This window comes from Salminus brasiliensis, chromosome 1 (assembly GCF_030463535.1).
Source record: "Salminus brasiliensis chromosome 1, fSalBra1.hap2, whole genome shotgun sequence".
Lineage (NCBI taxonomy): Eukaryota > Metazoa > Chordata > Actinopteri > Characiformes > Bryconidae > Salminus > Salminus brasiliensis.
The window spans coordinates 21449772-21469195 of record NC_132878.1 but is presented as its reverse complement, the minus strand read 5'-3'; the positions used below and the strand labels follow the sequence as shown (position 1 = coordinate 21469195).

Below are 19424 nucleotides of genomic sequence, written 5' to 3'. Positions count from 1 at the left end.
TATTGAATTTAACCCATCGTAACCATACATATTGTATTGCCAGTTTTTTGCCAATACACAAACTATATTGTGCTGTGTTTGAAGGGTGTTGGGCAAAAAAAACAACAAAAAAACACATGGACCTCTGTGCTTTCCTTTTCATTCTGCTAGGCTTGTCTTTGACCAATCATCTGAACTGAACTGAGTTGTATTGAGCTAAACATCTGGTGTGTACAACCTGCTGATGGGCACCTGAATGTGGCATCACAGGCCATTCAGTTGCTTTTAGTCTTGTCCTCAGATACGAAGCATGGAAATGGAGTGTCTGATGAAGAGTTCATCCGGCTTTTGTTGGAGTATCTGTTCAGAGAAGGCTTTTCTACTGGGGTTTTGGAGTTTTGCTGTCAGGATTTTTTTGCAGTCAGCGACAAAAGAGTTAGTGAGGTCAGGATGTTGGATGATCACCACCCCACCTAATCCCCAACTCCCCAACTCATGTTAAAAATACATGATGAAGTGCCATCATCATTCCATTAACACAGCTCCACTGCTCCACAGCTCAATGTTGGGGGGCTTTACACCCCTCTAGCCCACACCTGGCATTAGGCATGGTGCCAAAAGGTTCATGTTTATCTGTTTGAGAGAGTCCTATTTCATTGATAATACCTCTCTACAGCAACTAGACAAGCTGTGTGTGTGGATTTGTACATCTGTGTCAGCAATGAGTGCAACTTAAAGTGCCTGATTGCATTCATTAGAAGGGTGTATGTGTCTTTGGGATTTCTCAGTATTTTCTCTTTAAACTTCAAAACAATGACAGAGGAAAAGGTGGTAGCTGTTTATATTTCCAAGAGCAATGAAATGCTTTAAAATAATATTATATAATAATATTATAGTATGAATAATATAATATAATATAATATAATATAATATAATAATATTTAAAACCTTACATTCATAATAATATATTATATTATTTAATTTATACTATTATATTGTATTAAGAATTAAATAATATTATAATAATATACATTTATTTTTAAATTCAGAATATAATAATTTTTACAACATTCGACTTGCCCCGCTAAAGTTACTTTCTCAGCTAGCTAGCAAACTAAAGTTTACAGCTATTAACAACTAAAAAATGTAGAACATGTAATGTAATGTAAAGGAAATTTAAAGGCAAATAAAATTATTCATAAACTCTGTGTATCTTATTTTGAAATTTCCTAAATATGAACCGCTTTACACTGGCTATCTTACTTGGGCTATCAGTGATTAGCCTATGTGCAGAAATGACACTGCTCTTACGTCCCATACCAGTCGGCCAGTCAACTCATTTACAAGCCACATTTAAGAACCATTAAATCTAATCCGCCTAAACTGCCTATGACAACTGAAATTCCTGACAACTGATATTCCTTGCGTTGTGATTAGCTTTGATTTTGTGCTCTCAGACTTTGACTACAGGTCTATTTTTGAGCCCCGCTCTTGAAGAATATTTTTAGGTTCTTAAAGGCATCAGCTGACGTGGTCTTAAGAGAAAAGCTGTAGCCAGAAAATGAGCAGAAATCAAATATGCAATGCCCAGCCTATACAGATGAGAAGGACAAAATAACCCTGGAAATAAGTTAGAGCAACATCACATAGACAGCATCCTCGCCCACACACATACACACACACATACACAGTTCAAAACACACATCACATTTATTTCTTGGATAACCTGTGACCTCGTGTACAGCATGCATTTTGCCAGCCGCTGTTAAATATGACTAAGATGGGGGGAAAGGGAGTGGAAGCGTTAAAAGAGTGGAAGCGTTAAAAGTGTGTGGGGAAAAGGCAGGAAGAGATAATTACTGTATGCTCCACTTTCTCCTGTCCATTGTGATTTGTGTACTGTAATTAAAACATGAGCCGTGGAGCTGTGGTGGAAAAGGCCTGGTGGAAAGAAAGGATAACAAGGAATAAGGAAGCTGGAGCGGGAACTGGGAGATTTGTTCGATTAAGGGAAGAAAAAGTCGCATGTTTGAAGTGGGCTGTCAATAATTGATACATAACTGAAGTATGGTTTTCAAGTCAGCTACAGGCAAACCCATGTGAATTTGACCCTTCTTCATTTCTGAGCGAGAAGTGTGAGAGGCGGCCCGTGGGGTGGCGCACAGGTTAAACTGACAATCCATGTTCACTGAACATTCGATCAGATCCGAGCAGCAACATGAGCAGGCGGCGGCGAAAGACACTTGTAGTTCAAATTCTGCACGCAATGAGTGCATTTCACCCAATCCATTTTTAATGCAGATCTGTTCTATTTGGGAGCCTGAATCACTCCCTCTTGAAAGATTGATTAGGCAGTGGGAATACCTCGCTGTTTCAAGAAGCTTCCACACGCAGGCTTAGGAACTATCGTCTGGTCTATTTCTAGCGGCCTCTTTAGTGGCATGAGCCCAGGTGGACATTATTAATGCAAGCAAACATGCTTATATTATTATAAGTAGTGAAGCTCATACTGAATCATTCTGACCATTTAAACAATTCATAGTTTTAAGACTATGGTATTAAAAAGACATATTTAAGTCTATTTCCTGTCAAGGATTTTTTTTTTAAAACTTTCACTTTTCTAGAGTGTCTAACTGTGTGAATAACTACTGCTTAAATACTATTTACCTCGTTTGGCCAGCACGCTGGATTTAACCCTGTTAAAGCCTAAATACCAGCTAGTGTGTTGCTTGCTATGTACATTAAACCAAACTGTGAAAGGGTTGACAATAAAATCACTAGATATTAGTTGTTACTATATTATTATTATATTATATTATATTATTATATTGTTATTGCTTTTTTACTTCTATTATTAATATTGTGTATATATTGGTAATTTATCTACGTTTTTGCATCTGAGTGTCTTGCTATCCTTTTGCTGCTGTGACACTGAGAATTTCCCCACTGTGGGACTAATAAAAGATCTTATCTTATCTTAACTGTAATACCAGATATCACATTTTGTTGATTGTTCACTAATGAAGCACCTAATGAAGACAAACCATTGATTTTCAGTGTTTGCTATTACAATGATGTAAGACTACTTGTGGAGCAAATAAGCTCCACATTCTACAGTCCAATGTTGAGTAAATGAAAATGAATTATTAAAAGAATTATAAAAAGAATTATGAGGAAAAGAATTAATACAAATGTATGTTGGTAGCACTCTTTATGTTGGTAGTTGTAACTCTTAACTAGGCTTAGGCAAGAGCTAAAGTGAACAGAAATATGGCTTTATTGATTATCTGACACAGGGGATGTAGCACAGAAGAATAATGCTTACAATAATTGTATGATTTACACATGTAATGCTAAATACTGCGGCGATGGGACAAAATTACGAGCCCTTATTGTGATAGCTGGTTAAATTGGCATGGATTTGCGATTGCACATTGCTAGATTTGTGTCTGGACATACAGTTTAATGCAATATTGGGATTTCCTGGTCACATTACATATTTATAGGTGATTTGTATAAGTAAATTGCAAAATGTAACACTTAAAAAAAAACAAAAAATATATGAGCATAGAATACGGAACATTTTATGTACTTCTATTACTAAACATTTTATTTCTTATAAAATTTCATAAAAACTGTGCTTTAAAATTTCATTTTGAAAGTTAGCAAAACATGTAATTTGACGAGTGGTGCTGTGAGATTTATCTTTGAATATGTGTTTAAGTTATAGCATAGAGCAAAGCAGATTTCCTTCTGTATTTGAGGTACATACAAAAGACAAATATTCAATGTGCACGCGACTTCTACTCAGTGTCTAATTACTCCTCAAACAAAGGGCACCTGAAACCACTGAATCCAACCCATTTGCTTTATTAAACAAGCAGAGACAAAGTCACACTAGAAAAGGCAATGGCCCGTCTTGTAATAAATGCATACTTCCATATTGTAAGAACAGCCAGCGAAGTGAGCAGAGAAAAAGAAAAAAAAGAAGAACAAATTCCCTCCAGTTTCGACTTAACCACAAATCATTTCCTCGTCTAAAAAAAATAAATAAAATAAAATGGACTTTCCACAGAAGCTATATAACATGCTGAACGGCTATTGTGTGCCACAGACTAACGTCCAGACTCTATCCGAAGCAAAGGAGGAGTGAAAGGTCGTTGATCTGAAAGCAGACTCTTTTTTTCCCCTAAGTTTACACTTGTATATATCATACACTGAAGTTTTTTTTCTCTTCGACAAAAGACCTCTGGTTATTGCAGTGATGTGTGTGCTCCGCCATGCTCAGGGAAAGTAAAACCGTCAGGGCGGCAGAGGTGGCGGCAGGATGTCCTCTGAAGCTACTTCTGCTCTCTTTGTTTCTGGAACAGAGACAGGACCACTATGAGCTTGTGACATGTTGCATAAAATCATGCACAGCAAATGAAAGCAAAATGAAAACCCAGAACACTTCAAAGTAAACACGTTCAGCCTAGATTTGAATATTATGAAATTGCCACTGTCATACCAAAACCTTGCAGCTCAGTTTCTTCTGTTATTTTATTTTTTTCTTTACATCATTAGAACACCAGATGGCCTTTACATTGTGTGAATATTCCATGACTAATGGACCCACAGAAATGGTCCCAAATTGCAAGGAAACAAAAATGCTACATTAATATACATTCATGTCCTTCCTTCTAAAGTTCTGAGATGCATGAGTTTAACATGCATTGAGACTGACATTGTGTTTTAACAGAATTACATTCTATCAGCGGTCTACCAGTACAAATAGCTTCCACATAAGATCACAACTACAATGTTAATACTTTGCAGGATACGTCTTGCAGGATACTGGTGGCAACTGAGCATTTTCCAATATGGAAGATTTTGTATGAAGAGTAAAACAAAATCTTTATATTGTCATTGTCCAATGAAAAACATGTAACTCCAAAATGACGACTTTACAAAAGAAGGCCAAAATGTGATTAATTTTGAATAAAAGTCAATGTAATATAAGACTTAATTCCAAGTCAGTTACAGCATTTCTATTGGTCTATTCATACAGAAATATTTACACCGTGTAAAGAGCAGCAACAGGCTTCAAACAATGAAAAAATCTAAATATTTAGATATTTAAATATTTTCATTTTTTTCATTAGACAGCAGGGATATATTCCATACCCTCGCCTGTTTTCATTATTCCTGGAACTGTGTTGTAGACCATGCTAGTGGTATGTATATTGGTATACAGTGGCTTGCAAACATTTGGGCAGACCTGGTCAAAATTTCTGTTGCTGTAACTGTATTATTACTTTATAACTGTATTATTTTTGTCTTTTTACAAGTTTTGAGTAAATAAAGCAAAAGCAATTTAAAAGTTTGGGCACTGCATTAGATTTAAGCTATTGGATACATTTTACCACAGTCTTAATTAGCTTGTTATGGCTTGTTCATTGTCATCATTGGAAAAGCCAGGTGATACAAATTTTGATTTCAATGGCAAAATAATGCCATTGGCTCCTCTAAGCAGCTGCCTAGCAATATGAAAACTGATAGACGATAGCACTAATATATGTTAACAAAGTCTTTTCAGGTCGCTGTACCTCAAAAAAGGATACAGAACTTTATAAAACACCACTCTGGCTTTTAAGCACAGTGGTGAATTGATCATGCTTTAGGGTTGTGTTACAGTCGGTGGTACAGGGAACATCTCACTGGTATAGTGAAGAATGGGTTCATTAAATACCAGTAAGTTCTGAAAGCAAACATCTTACCACCTGTAACAAAGCTGAAGATGAAAAGATGATGGCTTCTACAACAGGATAATGATCCTAAAAACATCTCAAAATCCACAATGGACTATCTCAAGAGTCATGAGCTAAAGGTTTTGTCATGGCCCTCACAGTACCCTGACCTAAACATCATTAAAAATCTGACCTTAAAAGAGCAGTTTTAGAAGCCTAGAATTAGAAGATTCTTAGCTGGCTACAAGTGTTTGCAAGCTACAATACTTGCCAAATAGGTTACTACGTACTCACCATGCAGAGTACCTTAACATGTGATTCAAGCCCATTTCTTATATCGTTATTCGAACCAGTAATCTTAAAATATTAATGTGTCATTTCTACCTCAACGCTTTTAGCCTTTATTTTTGGGTAATTTACCTCTTTTTGCAATTGGCAGTCACAGAAATATTTTACCAAGGATGCCAAAACATTTGTATGCCACTGCATCTGTTTAACAATTTGCACGCAATAACAGTGTTATACAGTCATATGTAAATCGAATAAAACAATAATTTCTTGAAAAGGGTCAAATTTCAATCATTTGTATTGTGTCATTAACATAGAGATGTACAAAAAATATAGATTATTGTAATGCAGCCTTATAAACATTAGAAAAGTACAATAACCATGTAAAAGCATATATAAAGATTATAAAACAATGTAAACAAAAATGTAAACAAAAATGTAAATGGTTAAAGCAAAGGTACATTAGCATTATATATATATATATTGCTTAAACAAAACAACTAAATATTATTATTGTTGAGTAATATTAAATTTTCTTATTATGTGTAAACTGTAATAGTGGTATTATCAACTACAAAAACATTATGGTGCATCAATAGAATATAAATAGTGTATACAAAAGATACTTGTAAGCATATTTCTGAGAAATTAGTTGTGTTATACTGTAGATTGTGGTACTATAGACTCTTTGGGGCATTTTCAGCAAAAAAATCATGAAATGCATATAAAACACATTGCTTTTTAAGCAAAGGCGCATAGTAAGTATTTACAGTGCATAAATAAAAAGGGTGAGATGCTGCTCCCATGACATTAACTGGGTACCATCTGTATTATTGCCTAGCAACAAGTAATTAAGGCGGCATTGCTAGGATACCGTTCCAGCTACAGTGAGGTCTATGGGGGAGATATTGATCCCAGGAAGAAAATTCTCCAAAGAGTAATTTATTAAAGTCCTTCCTATGGAATCCCAATCGTCCCTCTGACAGAAACCTGTCAAACCTTTTCCCCTGCTGGCTTTGCGCCCTTTGCTGTGAACGGAGCAACCAGAGATAAATGATAGGAAAACCTGTGTGTGTGGTTCAGCTACAGAGCGACAAGGCTAATCAGGAACACTGCTCTGAAGAGCTTTAATAAACCAGTACCATGCTGAGCATCAAGTGCAATCTGAACGGAAGAAAACTAAGTGTAAATGAGGTGACAATGTGAATTGCAACTTCAAAGTGTGAAAACAAGACAAATGTTGCTTTTCTCAGTGCTTAAACACGGCTTGTCCTAGAGTTTTCAGTTAACACCCAACTTAACATGTGATGAATATGATACTGTGAGAAAGTTACACTGCAGCATGTTATATTTTTTTTTGTCCAAAACTGGACAAAAACAAAACAAAGCTAAGCAATTTTATGATTAGAAGGGGAATTTTATCTTTTGCATAAGTCATAGTAGAACATAAGGCATACATTTGAACGTTCATTGTTTCTCAAGAGAAACATTGAAATAACTAGCCACACCAGTGCCCTCCAAACCACCCTGCAGAGTTTGGGTCCACTCCACCTGAGGCAGCTAATTACTGCATTCAGAAGTCCCTGATTAACTGGATGACCAGCCTAAACTGTAAGAAAAAATACATTTTTGCTTTACTTTAATCCAAGCAACTGATATTTGAGCTAAAAGTTTTAAAAACTGGAGCTTTATGAAGGTGTGACCAATACACTGAAAATGATATTTACCAGGCTATGGAATTAACACCTAGCATTATACTAGAATGTTCTGATTTACACAGTTTTATGTTCTGTATTGTGTTTGTTAGGAAACACAATTTACATAAAACACAAAATACATAAAATGTTGCATTACCATCTACTACTGCAATAGCTGTGGCATGGCTAGCTGTGTGCACTGTTTAGTATTACTTTATCCAGAAAGTGTTTCATACACACCTTGATGTTTCTAACTGCAAGACAGTGTTTAAGTGTGGGCCCTGTTGAACGTGAGCAGATACGCCCGGACTTTTACTAAGAGAGCCCCGCTCACAAACATCTGGATTATTTCACCTCTGCGGTCGACAGTAAAAGTTAGGAAGTTTGAACTCTTGTCAGAACGTTCAGCTGACCATGGTGATCAGTGGCCGAATTTTCCATCAATTCTCCATTACATGAATAACATGTCATCCATCTACAGTAATACTGTAACCTCTGCATTGAAGATAATGACAATAAAAATCTATGATGTCTCTTCTGTACCTGACATAACAAATAGTGTTTTATGCACTAATAAAAAAAACAGGGACACACATTAGGGACACACAGGTGTCCACTGCAGTTAGGATGTTGTGTCGTCTCAACATCCTAACTATGATGGATACCCATGTGTCCCATTGTCCTCTTTAACAAAAATAAATAAATAAATAAATAAATAAATAAATGGTGACTCTAGCATTTGGATCAAGTGCTTTTAAGATGATGATCAGCCCACATTCAACCAGGTGTGTCCAAACACCTGTTTGCCAGGTACTGTATGTGAAGGTGAACATCTATATGGTCAGGTTCCCAGGTTCAGAGAGACTGTCGCTTTTTTTTTTTTTTTTTGATACGGATAGAGATATTCAGGCACTTCACTTAAAATGAGCATCTAAAAGTAGACTATCATACTCAAATGCTCTAATACCTCACAGGATCAAACACACAGCTAATGACAGTTTATAGTTTATCTGCTATTTCAAGCTTGATTTATTATTATTACATGATTGGATCACATTTGTTTTTTTTCAATGTGATATCTGATCCAACATTTTCTGCTGTTTCCAATAAGCCACCCGAACTAAAAAGGATTTCTATTAAAAAGCTAGACAAGAACATGGCCTATAGAGTCCAATGAACATCTATGCTGCTGATAAAAATGTGCAGTATAATACCTATGTACATTTAAGGTACTGACTATATTATACTTTACTTTTTTTTGTCCAGGAGACAGTGTTTCTACAGCAGTAAAGTACTGTCTGGCTTCACTGTTCGCTTTTGAAAGTTGTATAAAGCACTCTAACCATCTTCTTGTGGCTATTCTGAGACATTAACTGAATAGAGTGCTTCTGCTCAAGGCCCAACCTTGCAGGATGGAAAACATGTTTGGGGGTGTTAGTCAGCTGTGTAGAGAATATGATCTAATTTGTGTGAAAATGTGTCCAGAACTGAACATTTTCAACCGAGCAAGCATAAAAGAAGAAAAAGTGAAAGCGTTAAAGCCAGTGATATGAATGATCTTCCAGTAGCCCCAACAGTTTGTAACACTTATAATGTTTGTCACATATGATCTGTAGATTAGTATAAGATTTTAGGAGATCCTTCAGCTGTAACATATATGCTTGATCTAAAGTTTATTCTGTGGTAATACTCAGAATAAAATTAGTACCATTGCCTTCTTGTTGATTCTCAAGTTAAAAACATAAATAATAAGGAACTTTGGGGCACAGGTGTGTTCCAGAGTCAATAATCAGTGGACAACCGATTCCCACAAGGCTAAAGGTGTTTGAAAACAACAAACTACAGCAGTTCAGGGCAGGATGTTGTTTTGAGGAAGTATGCTCAGTGCTTGGTAATTTGCCAATTAGCCACGGAAATTTCCATTCAAAGGGTTAGCAACGACTGTGGAGGTGGCCATGTGCTCATAAAATTGTGTGATGCAGAGAAGAAAGCAAATGTTTACCAGATTCCCACAAGATTCAGGTTCTTGTTTGTGAGTTCAAGGAGTGAAAGCAAGTTCCTTTGTCCTGTAAATCAGGCCTAACAGATAGGAATGGTTTGTGATCCAAGTGGTGCAACAATCTAAGCGCTGGCCCGATCACTGGGAGATCAGGGGTTCGGGCGCATTGAAGTTGTGCTTTAAATGATTTGGAGGTAGGTCATGGTAGCTCTTATCCTCCCAGCTTAAGATCTGACCAATCTGAAGAGAAAAGTGTGGGGATATATTTTTTTTATATTTATAAAGTTGGCCAATATGGTCAAGAACTAAATAGATTTAAGTAAACAGAGCTTTACCGACTGATATGATTGACAGTTGCCTGTGCATTGTCAACCGTCAGTTGCATTTTCCTTCTGTACTGTTATACATTAAGGAAGGTCTGTAAAATGGCTGGGGTCAAGATATCATGAAGGGTATGAAGGAGGGTATCAAGAAGCATCTCCAAGCAGTAGTGTATCAAGGCTAACTGAGTGTTTTCTCTCAATGACAGGTGGAGGTAGAAGGGTCAGGTGAAATATGACATTTGTGGTGCATCAGAAGATGTTTTACAGATGGACAAACAGGAATCATGTGTTTTAAATGTATGGGATGTGTTGTGCTTAAAATGATCAGGGGCATGATCTAATAAGGTACCAAAGTTCAATGTTTCTGTCAGGTTGACTGAAAATCTAACAGCAGAGCATAACATAATTCACATATGTTTGGATGATCATTTTAATCACATATTAAATTGTCCTCAAATTTCGGCCTGTAATGCAGTGTAAGAAGTGTGCAGGTAGTGACGGCCTATTTGGTGGTTTTAACTGACTTGTACATGGCCTAGACTGAAGTAGTTCCTAAGAGTGAAGGGTATCCTTACCTCAGAAATGTCAGTTTGTTACCCTATCAATAAATATCAGTGCTTTACTGGCAGGATTGTTGACTATACCAATAAATCAAGACTTCAATATCATCCAGTCTATATATCTTTCAGATTGTTACAAATGAACAATCAATGTTGTGTAGCCAGGCTGCCAGCAACAGTGGTGCTCACCTCTTCTCTAGGCTTGTCATCCTTCATCTTCTTCCTGGTCATGTGGCCCCGAAAGCCAGCCTGAATCTTAGTAGCGGCCTTGTTGGCAGCTGGGTCATCGAGAGGGATGTCCATGATATCCTCGTCCTGTGGCTGACTGCACCCCTCCTAGAGAACACATAGTCGGAACACATAGTAAGGATGGCTGTATTGGTCATGAGTGAGAATAGGAACAAACTATGGAGAAATCTGTCACATGACTCTTTAGAAGGTCGCTTCCTGGCACAACAGCATGTCATGTCTTGCTGATCCATCTGGTGAGCACATATGAACAGTGACAGCTGAAATGAAGATGACATTTGGGGTGAAATCTCATTACGTGTTTATGGAAATTCATCTGACATGAGAGCAGCAGTCGTTATTTAATGACTTTCATTGACTCAACATTACACTACTTGAGTGTAGAGTACTACAGTATGTAAGCGGTTAAAGAATTGGTTTGGCGAAAAGTCAAATTTACACTATTTTCCCTCCAGTTGTCATTGATCAGCCAAGAGAAACTGTGTTCACATTTACCTTCTTTACAGCTGGAGCTGAAAAGTTAAAATATCTTAAAAAACATCACCGTGTTTACACCTGGTTACTTCATGCATCTTGAGTATTAGGATTAGGGCTGGTCGATGGTAAAAAATAGTATATCACAATATTTAAATACTTTTGTTCGCGATACTATATCACAATATTTATCACAGACTAAAAACATCAGTAGAGACAGATTCTTATAAACTAATCTGCTGCTCTTTGTCTAATTAAACCAGTCTAATTACACTGTGAGTAATGAAACCTGCAGAGGATCAGTGTTTATTAAGCACTAAGCATATGCTTAGAAAACCATATTGTTATCACTTATGCATTTAAACCAGATACGAATCCAATCAGTCCAAACACCTCAGGAAGTGGTCTGAAATGCATTTGAGCCACATGTTATAGCAGTGTAAGCACATCTATCTCTCCAAGACACATTCAACAACCGAAACCCCTCCCAGTTCATCTGAAACACCAGTAATAATTTGAGTGCAACAAAAGAATTTGCATATTCTGTCCAACACAGTAATCACATTTCATATAAATGTGATAAATATTCATATAAATATTATTGTGATAAATAAATTATATTATTGTGATACACAGTATGCCTTTATGAGTGTATCTTCGATATTGTTAGTACTTAAATAACACTGACCCACTGCAGCTTTCATTACAGAGAGTGTAATTTTTAGGGCTGCACAATATAGCCTTTTAGCATCACTATCGCAATAGTCACATGACACATGATATATCTACCAATGGCAGATTATACCTGCCCAATATCATTTATTTTACTCCAATCGTGAGTGCATTATTAATATTGTGACATGTTGGATAACTGAGTTATGGAAAAATCTGGTGAAAATTTTATTATTTAAAATTTGAATATATTGTGCAGAACAACAAAATGTTGCAATGTCAGTTTTTCCCAGTGCTATGCAGCCCTAGTAGTTAAACTAAAGTACACTGCACTGTATGGGAGAGTGTTTGGATAGCAGTTTTCAAAATCTGTGATAACTCTTGTGTATTGTGATAATGTTTTTAAATATCATGGTAGTCACATGGAGCGATCAAATGTTAACAGGGTCCAGAAATAAACAGTTACCCAAGTCTTTTCCATTGATATATACTCACACTTTTATCTTATCTTGATGAAACCTGTGTAGCTAGGGGAACAGTGAAATTTGTTGTTCATTTATATAAGTCTATGTGACCCTAACGAAGACCTCAGGTTGAAAGAATTGTGTGGGTACGTATTAACAGAAAAGGTTTGACTATTGATGTTTGGTGTTTGTTAGCTATGTTATGTTTGCAGCTCCAGCACTAAACTAAAGAAGTCAAATTTGGACACCAAACACCCTGGCTGATCGGCTATGTCTGGGTTAAGTGAAAAATTGTGTACATTAGATTTTTCACCAAACCATTTCTCCAAAATTCATCCTCTTGGTTGCTTATTTAAGAATTTAATTGATGACATTTTAATTTTCCAATGTTTTTCTTTTCCCCGCTGACATCTTCCTTTTTCCTGCTGACATTTCCCTTATACTCATTGGCCCTAGCTGGTCTAGAGTTTTGCATGTGACGTTTCTATGATGGCATTGTGTATTTGTATGACTTTGTATACATTTTACCACATTATAGTTTCATATTATATGAACTGAGGTTGTTTTAAAGGCTTTCTAGTTTGTTTTGTCCAACTATGTACAGCCCTACCTCAGTGTCATCCTTCACCTGATGTCATAACAATGCAACTCACACAAACAGGCAGTCAGTTCCATAGACCCTGAAATTCCACTAATTCCCTTTAGCTTCAGCACATCTAATGAGCTTACAAGGATGCTAAAATCACACTTCCTCCCTGATGGCTTACTATGAACCATCTTCTGCGCTCCCACCGGGGCAGACCATGCCACCGGTCCCTGTTGGGGCTCAAGTTTCCAACAGCTCATCTAATTTGGCTTGCCCTCTGGGGGTTGTGCCGCTGTTAGGGGAGCATGGATGTGCGTAGCCTGAGCTTCTCAGACAAACTTTGCGAGGAACCACCCAAGCGAGAAGGAAGCATGACACTCCTCCGAGGCTCCACTGCTGTTACGGAGGGATAAACACATGATTATGTATTTTACAACAAACAAGACCTATGGCCCTGCCGTAGTCTTTCGTCTCAAAGCCTTTCCAAAAGGCAATGGCAGGTCAACATTTTTACGGCTACATTACACTTATATCGTCGCTGTCTAATGAAAACCATGTCTATCCAAAATGGTGACTTTACAGAAGAAGGCAAAATGTTCTTAACTTTGAATGGAAGGCAATGAAATATAAGCATTTATTCCAAGTAATTTAGAGCATTTCTATTGTTCTACTGATTTGCATAACCTCCTACACTTTAGTACTGTTGCTTTTAAACTGGACCACAGTGCATGGAATACTTCCACATACTGCGCTGAAGTAGATCCGGTTACTCTGAATGCCCCCCCATTCAGCTATGAGAAGAAGTAAGTCATACTGTGCTCTAAATCACATGTTTTGACTGGGTTGAGACACATTTTTGGCTGTGATTTTATTTGGCTGTGATTGGTGACAGTCTAATTCCAGTGTTTGTTAGCAACCTTAGCCTAGCATCTCCCATTCTCAACCAAAGAGGCTAAAATCAAATGTCTTGGCTGATCGACTGGATGTGGTGTCAGTAATGAATCATGTCCATTTGATTTTTGGCCAGACGATTCTTTTCAAAGAAAAGCTAATATCAGGTGTGTGTTAGCTAATTAGCTGGGTAAAGAATTGTGCATAGCAACCAGCCTCTCTAGAGCTGACCTGCACTCACTGGTGGCAAGTCCAATGGTCAATCAAGAAACATCCTGTGTGAACTCCACTTGTGAGCATTTTGTGTGCGTGTGTGTGTGTGTGTGATATTAGAAATGGCAGCCCGTCCATTTGGAACATGCAAATGGCCATCTGTCTCATCAGTCACAAGCCACATCTTTGGATTATACACAGATAATTGCTGTTTCTGGAAAGTTCTGCGCCCCTCCTACTAACACGCAAGTCAGAAACCCACGCAGAGGACGCCTTGTGTAACATCGCTGACTGCTTGTGTTCCTGCCACTGGAGAGCATTAAACAAAAGAGAACAAAGAAGCTTCTTTTAAAGCTCCACACGCTTTGTGTCGGTGGACCTGGACGGCGGTTCTGTCGCTTGACAGTTTGGGGGAGTTTTGTTCTCTTCCTACCAAACATTGTGACAGATGAACAAAGCCAATTAAGCAGCAGTGGCTGTCACTCCAGCCAAGGCAACTCTACAGAGAGAATGCAATTTCCAGTGCCCCCACAACGCCACTGTGGAATTTGCTGGTCGAGTTTCTACTGTACTGGACATCAGTTCAGCTTAAACCTCTTTTTAACCCTCCAACCACCAACATGCAGATCGCTTCAACCACTGAAAAAACGCATTTTCAGATTCAAATCTGCAATCTTTGTTCAGACAGGAAGGCTCCAGTGTCCAGCGTCCAGAGTTTCATGTATGCAAACAGGCTGGATTTTCCTTTCCTTGTCGACAGAGAAAGAGCATTTATTTGAGTTCACTTGTTTGTGTCTCTTCTGGGGTCAAGTGCAGCAGAAATCAATTATATGTCAGTCAGAAATAGTTTCCCCTTTTTAGGCTTGGTTCCTCTCAGCAATTCTTCTTCTAGTGGTTTTCCCCAGCTTACATATTAGAGTTCAATTCAAGCTCTGTACAAATACAGCTAAAGTCAGCAAACCACCAATATCTCACTGAAAGATCATTACACTTTAATTCTTCATACTGTGGAAGGGCATGAGGAGAGAAAAATATATAATATATAATATAATATATAAATAATATATATAATATAAAAATATATAATATAGAACAGCTGCAATTTCTCATTTAAAAAATCCACTTTTTTCAAATGCATGTAAAGGATACACAGACTAGTCAAGGAGGTTATACCAGACACCGTTAATCACATCCCTTACAGTCAAATTTATTTAGCTTGACATACTGTAATATTACTTACCAATATCCCAATATCATATCTCATAGATTTTCTCTTAATGATCTGCCAATTCACAATAATCAGAAAATGAAATAAGAATTAAGTTTTTAAAAATGTAAATTCTACTCTTTCCATTAGGTGTGGGCTACTGTATTTCCCACATTACAGTCAGCTAGCAAAGTGACTGTCACCTCAAAGAAGCACATATTACACAGAGACAGCTCTTAAGTGCTGAGTGTTATGTAAGGGCTCAGCACTTACAGATGCACACACTTATACATTAGTACAGTCCTGAGGTTTATATAGGCTCCACTCTGCCAGATGAACATGACTGATGAGGTGACTTCGCAGTGCATCCCAGATCAAATCAATAAAACAAACTCACTTAAATAACGTGCATCAGTTTTTACAGTCGAGCTCAGAAGCAAAAGTGAAGGCACACAATCCTGACCAAAAGTTTTTTTTTTCTTAGAATTTACAAAGATCTCCACCTACTTTTCGACAGTCCATAGCGACGTGGAAAGCAGATATGCTGGAGATGAAGGTATGGGAGATGAGGTTGAACTGCTCCTCAGGTGACAGCAGTAGTGAATATCTCGATGCTGCTTCTCTGCTCTGCGGGCTCTGCTCTGCTCCCTCACTCTCCACCCCCACGAGTACTTGCGCTGCGAACCGGCGAACCAATCAGCGTCAGCGACATCCCAGCCGTCAGCCAATGGCGTGCCAGCAACGGACACTTCCACTACTGACAGACAGACAGACTTGTACAACTCCAACTTTATTTTTTTGGGTTTGGTCACTGCAAGCCACAAGTTTAGGTTGCTCCGGTGCTGTAATCTCATTTAAACACATTTCCATTATATTTAATGGTGTAGAATGCTAAAATCAAGCCAGCTCATTTCTTTATATCAGCTCATTTCTTTATATCAGCTCATTTCTTTATATCAAGTCATTTTTATAAGCTCATTTCTATCAACTAATTTCTTTCTATCAACTCATTTCGATTTATCAACTATTTTATTTCTATCAGCTTCTTTCTATCAACTCATTTCTTTTCATCAACTCATTTCTTTTTTTATCAACTCTTTTCTTTCTATCAACTCTTTTATTTCTATCAGCTTCTTTCTATCAACTTATTTCTTTTCATCAACTCATTTATTTCTATCAGCTTCTTTCTATCAACTCTTTTATTTCTATCAGCTCATTTCTATTAACTCATTCTTTCCATCAGCTTCTTTCTATCAACTCTTTTATTTCTATCAGCTCATTTCTATTAACTCATTCTTTCTATCAGCTTCTTTCTATCAACTCTTTTATTTCTATCAGCTCATTTCTATTAACTCATTCTTTCTATCAGCTTCTTTCTATCAACTCTTATTTCTATCAGCTCATTTCTATTAACTAATTTTTTCTATCAGCTTCTTTCTATCAACTCTTTTCTTTCTATCAACTCTTGTTTCTATCAGCTCATTTCTATCAACTCATTTCTTTCTATCAGCTTCTTTCTATCAACTCATTTTTTTCTATCAACTCTTATTTCTATCAGCTCATTTCTATCAACTCATTTTTTTCTATCAACTCTTATTTCTATCAGCTCATTTCTATCAACTCTTTTTTTCTATCAACTCTTATTTCTATCAGCTTCTTTCTATCAACTCTTTTCTTTCTAACAGCTTCTTTCTATCAACTCTTTTATTTCTATCAGCTTCTTTCTATCAATTCATTTCTTTCTATCAATTCATTTCTTTTCATCAACTCGTTTCTTTTTATCAACTCTTTTATTTCTATCAGCTTCTTTCTATCAATTCATTTCTTTCTATCAATTCATTTCTTTTCATCAACTCGTTTCTTTTTATCAACTCTTTTATTTCTATCAGCTTCTTTCTATCACTCCGCTAAACTCCACACTTCAAGCGCTTTATACTTGCTCTTATTTTCCTGTGTCTGATACCACTCTATCTACAGTGGCAAGAAAGTGTGTGAACCCTTCGGAATGTTATGGTTTGATTATTTTGTCATAAAATATGATCTGGTCCTCATCCAAGTCAAGCCAAGTATTGAAGAAAAATAATGTGTCTAAAATAAAAACAAAAATCGGATCATTCATTGAGAACAACCATAAAAACCTTATAGTGCTAGTGGATAAAGTATGTGAACTCTTGAGTTAATGATCTCAAAAAAGCTAATTGGAGTCATTGGACTCATTGGAGGTGGTAGCATACCTGGAGTCTTCTTAAGAAAATGAGTTTGGAGATGTGGACTAGAGTCTTTGACTGATAAAAAACGCTTAAACTTGTGCCCCGCACAAGAAGAATATGCCTAAGTGAGCCATGTCTGACACTATTTATTCAGTCACTAATAATTAACCTAACCGAGTATTAACTAGTTAACTACTGAGCCTTTTTTAAAGAGCCCATATCCAACATTTTTATTGTATGTTTTTTTTCTGTGAGGTCTACTTATAACATATGTGTGGTTTTATCTTTCAATATGTATATATATATATATATATATATATATATATATATATATATATATATATATATATATATATATTCATACTGTTTCAGTTACTGTGCCTTTAAGACTGATAATAAAATAAATGAGCTCTGTTCTGATTGGCTGTTCTTCCTCATTCAGAAAGCACTCTATGATCAGGACTGAACTGCAGTAGGCTGCATGGGTGGAGATATGTAAATAAGATGATTCTTGTGACATAAGCCCCCATTTTCCCCCAGCACACTTTACACCCCTGACCACCAGTTGCTAAGTAACAATGGCTGCTTAACTCTAAGCTGATGGGACTACATTTTTTGGCGAAAGAATCTGCAGATGTTTATAACGTATGTTTGTAACAATGTCCTAGCCCTTCCCTGTTCCCATCACTGTGCAGAACCACCGTATAAAAGCTGTAGAACTCTCAATTTTTCATTCTTTAGAGCATTTTTCCTTTTACCTCCTCCTTCCGTCCTCCAGAGGGCTCCACTGTATTTTTTTGCCTGAGGTCTCAGCTTCATGACTCGACGTTGACCTTCCTAGGAAATGATGATTAGGGAGACGTGGGACTCCAGAGCTCCAGGAGCCTGCGTGTGCGTCAATGTGTGTGTTGCTGCAGCACAATTGCACAGGTCAGTACAGGTCACAGTCTTTTCCGGTGTATGGTGTACACACTAGGTGGGTGGTGATTTGTTTTTAATGTGAAATATAATTCTCTTTAATATTTAATGCATCATTGTACCTGTCAGTCAGTGTTTTTATATAGTGTGCATGCACACACACCTAAACACAAGGCCTTTGTGTTTTCTAGCTTGAGCCACAGACCTGCCTCCTGGTTTGAAATAAGCCGTCAGGCATAAAATCTATTTGACGAACATAAAAAAAAAAAAAACATCACATCATTGACTCTGGGCCTGGCTTCAACCTTTTAAGCTGTTTATTGAAGGCAGGATTTCCAAACACAGAAACACAGACAGGCGTAACATGCATGTACATGTATATACTGTCATCTAGTGGCTAAATGTAATAAATGCAGTCATAAGTCCAACACCTTCATGCTGTAGTGAATTAAATATGATATTTAAAACATGTATTTAATGAACCTTTACTGCAAAGTCAGATGTGAAGCTAGTCTAAAATTCATTCATTCAGTCATTTCAGTAATGATGAACATATTGCCTTCTCAGCAGCCAAAGATAGACACAAACAAACTGCATCCAAGCAGGAGAAGACGGTCTTGTGCATACCCTCAGGGAAGACAGAACAACAACATCTTAGCATCACTGACTGCAAAAAGTACAGCATTTACCTACAGCATGTGGCCGCTTTATAGGAAACACCTACACTGTAGCTCCGCCTGGCTGGTGTGCAGTTAGAGACTGTAGCCCACACCCTTAAAAAGGGTTCTTTAAGGGTTCTATAAACGTATTCAACTATTGTTACGACTCGAAGAACCAATTTTAGTGCTTTATAGAAACCTTTGAATCACCACTTCATCAGTGGTCAGCTTTTGACCAAAAAAGCCATTGCTGGACACTAACGTGTGTGTAAAAAAAAACTCCAGACACTCCACTGTGCCTGAGACACT

The 19424-nt window shown here is 37.1% G+C and overlaps 1 protein-coding gene across 1 annotated transcript; it reads right to left on the bottom strand.

Annotated features, from left to right (window-relative positions):
- Positions 1-3833: 3833 nt before the first annotated feature.
- Positions 3834-15982, bottom strand: nrgna (neurogranin (protein kinase C substrate, RC3) a). Its single transcript, XM_072674365.1, has 3 exons — positions 15836-15982; positions 10762-10908; positions 3834-4340 (listed from the first exon to the last, which is right to left on the bottom strand). Exons 1-3 carry the CDS (start codon positions 15848-15850, stop codon positions 4320-4322), a joined length of 183 nt encoding a protein of 60 aa, XP_072530466.1. The 5' UTR covers positions 15851-15982; the 3' UTR covers positions 3834-4319.
- Between the last annotated feature and the right edge of the window lie 3442 nt (positions 15983-19424).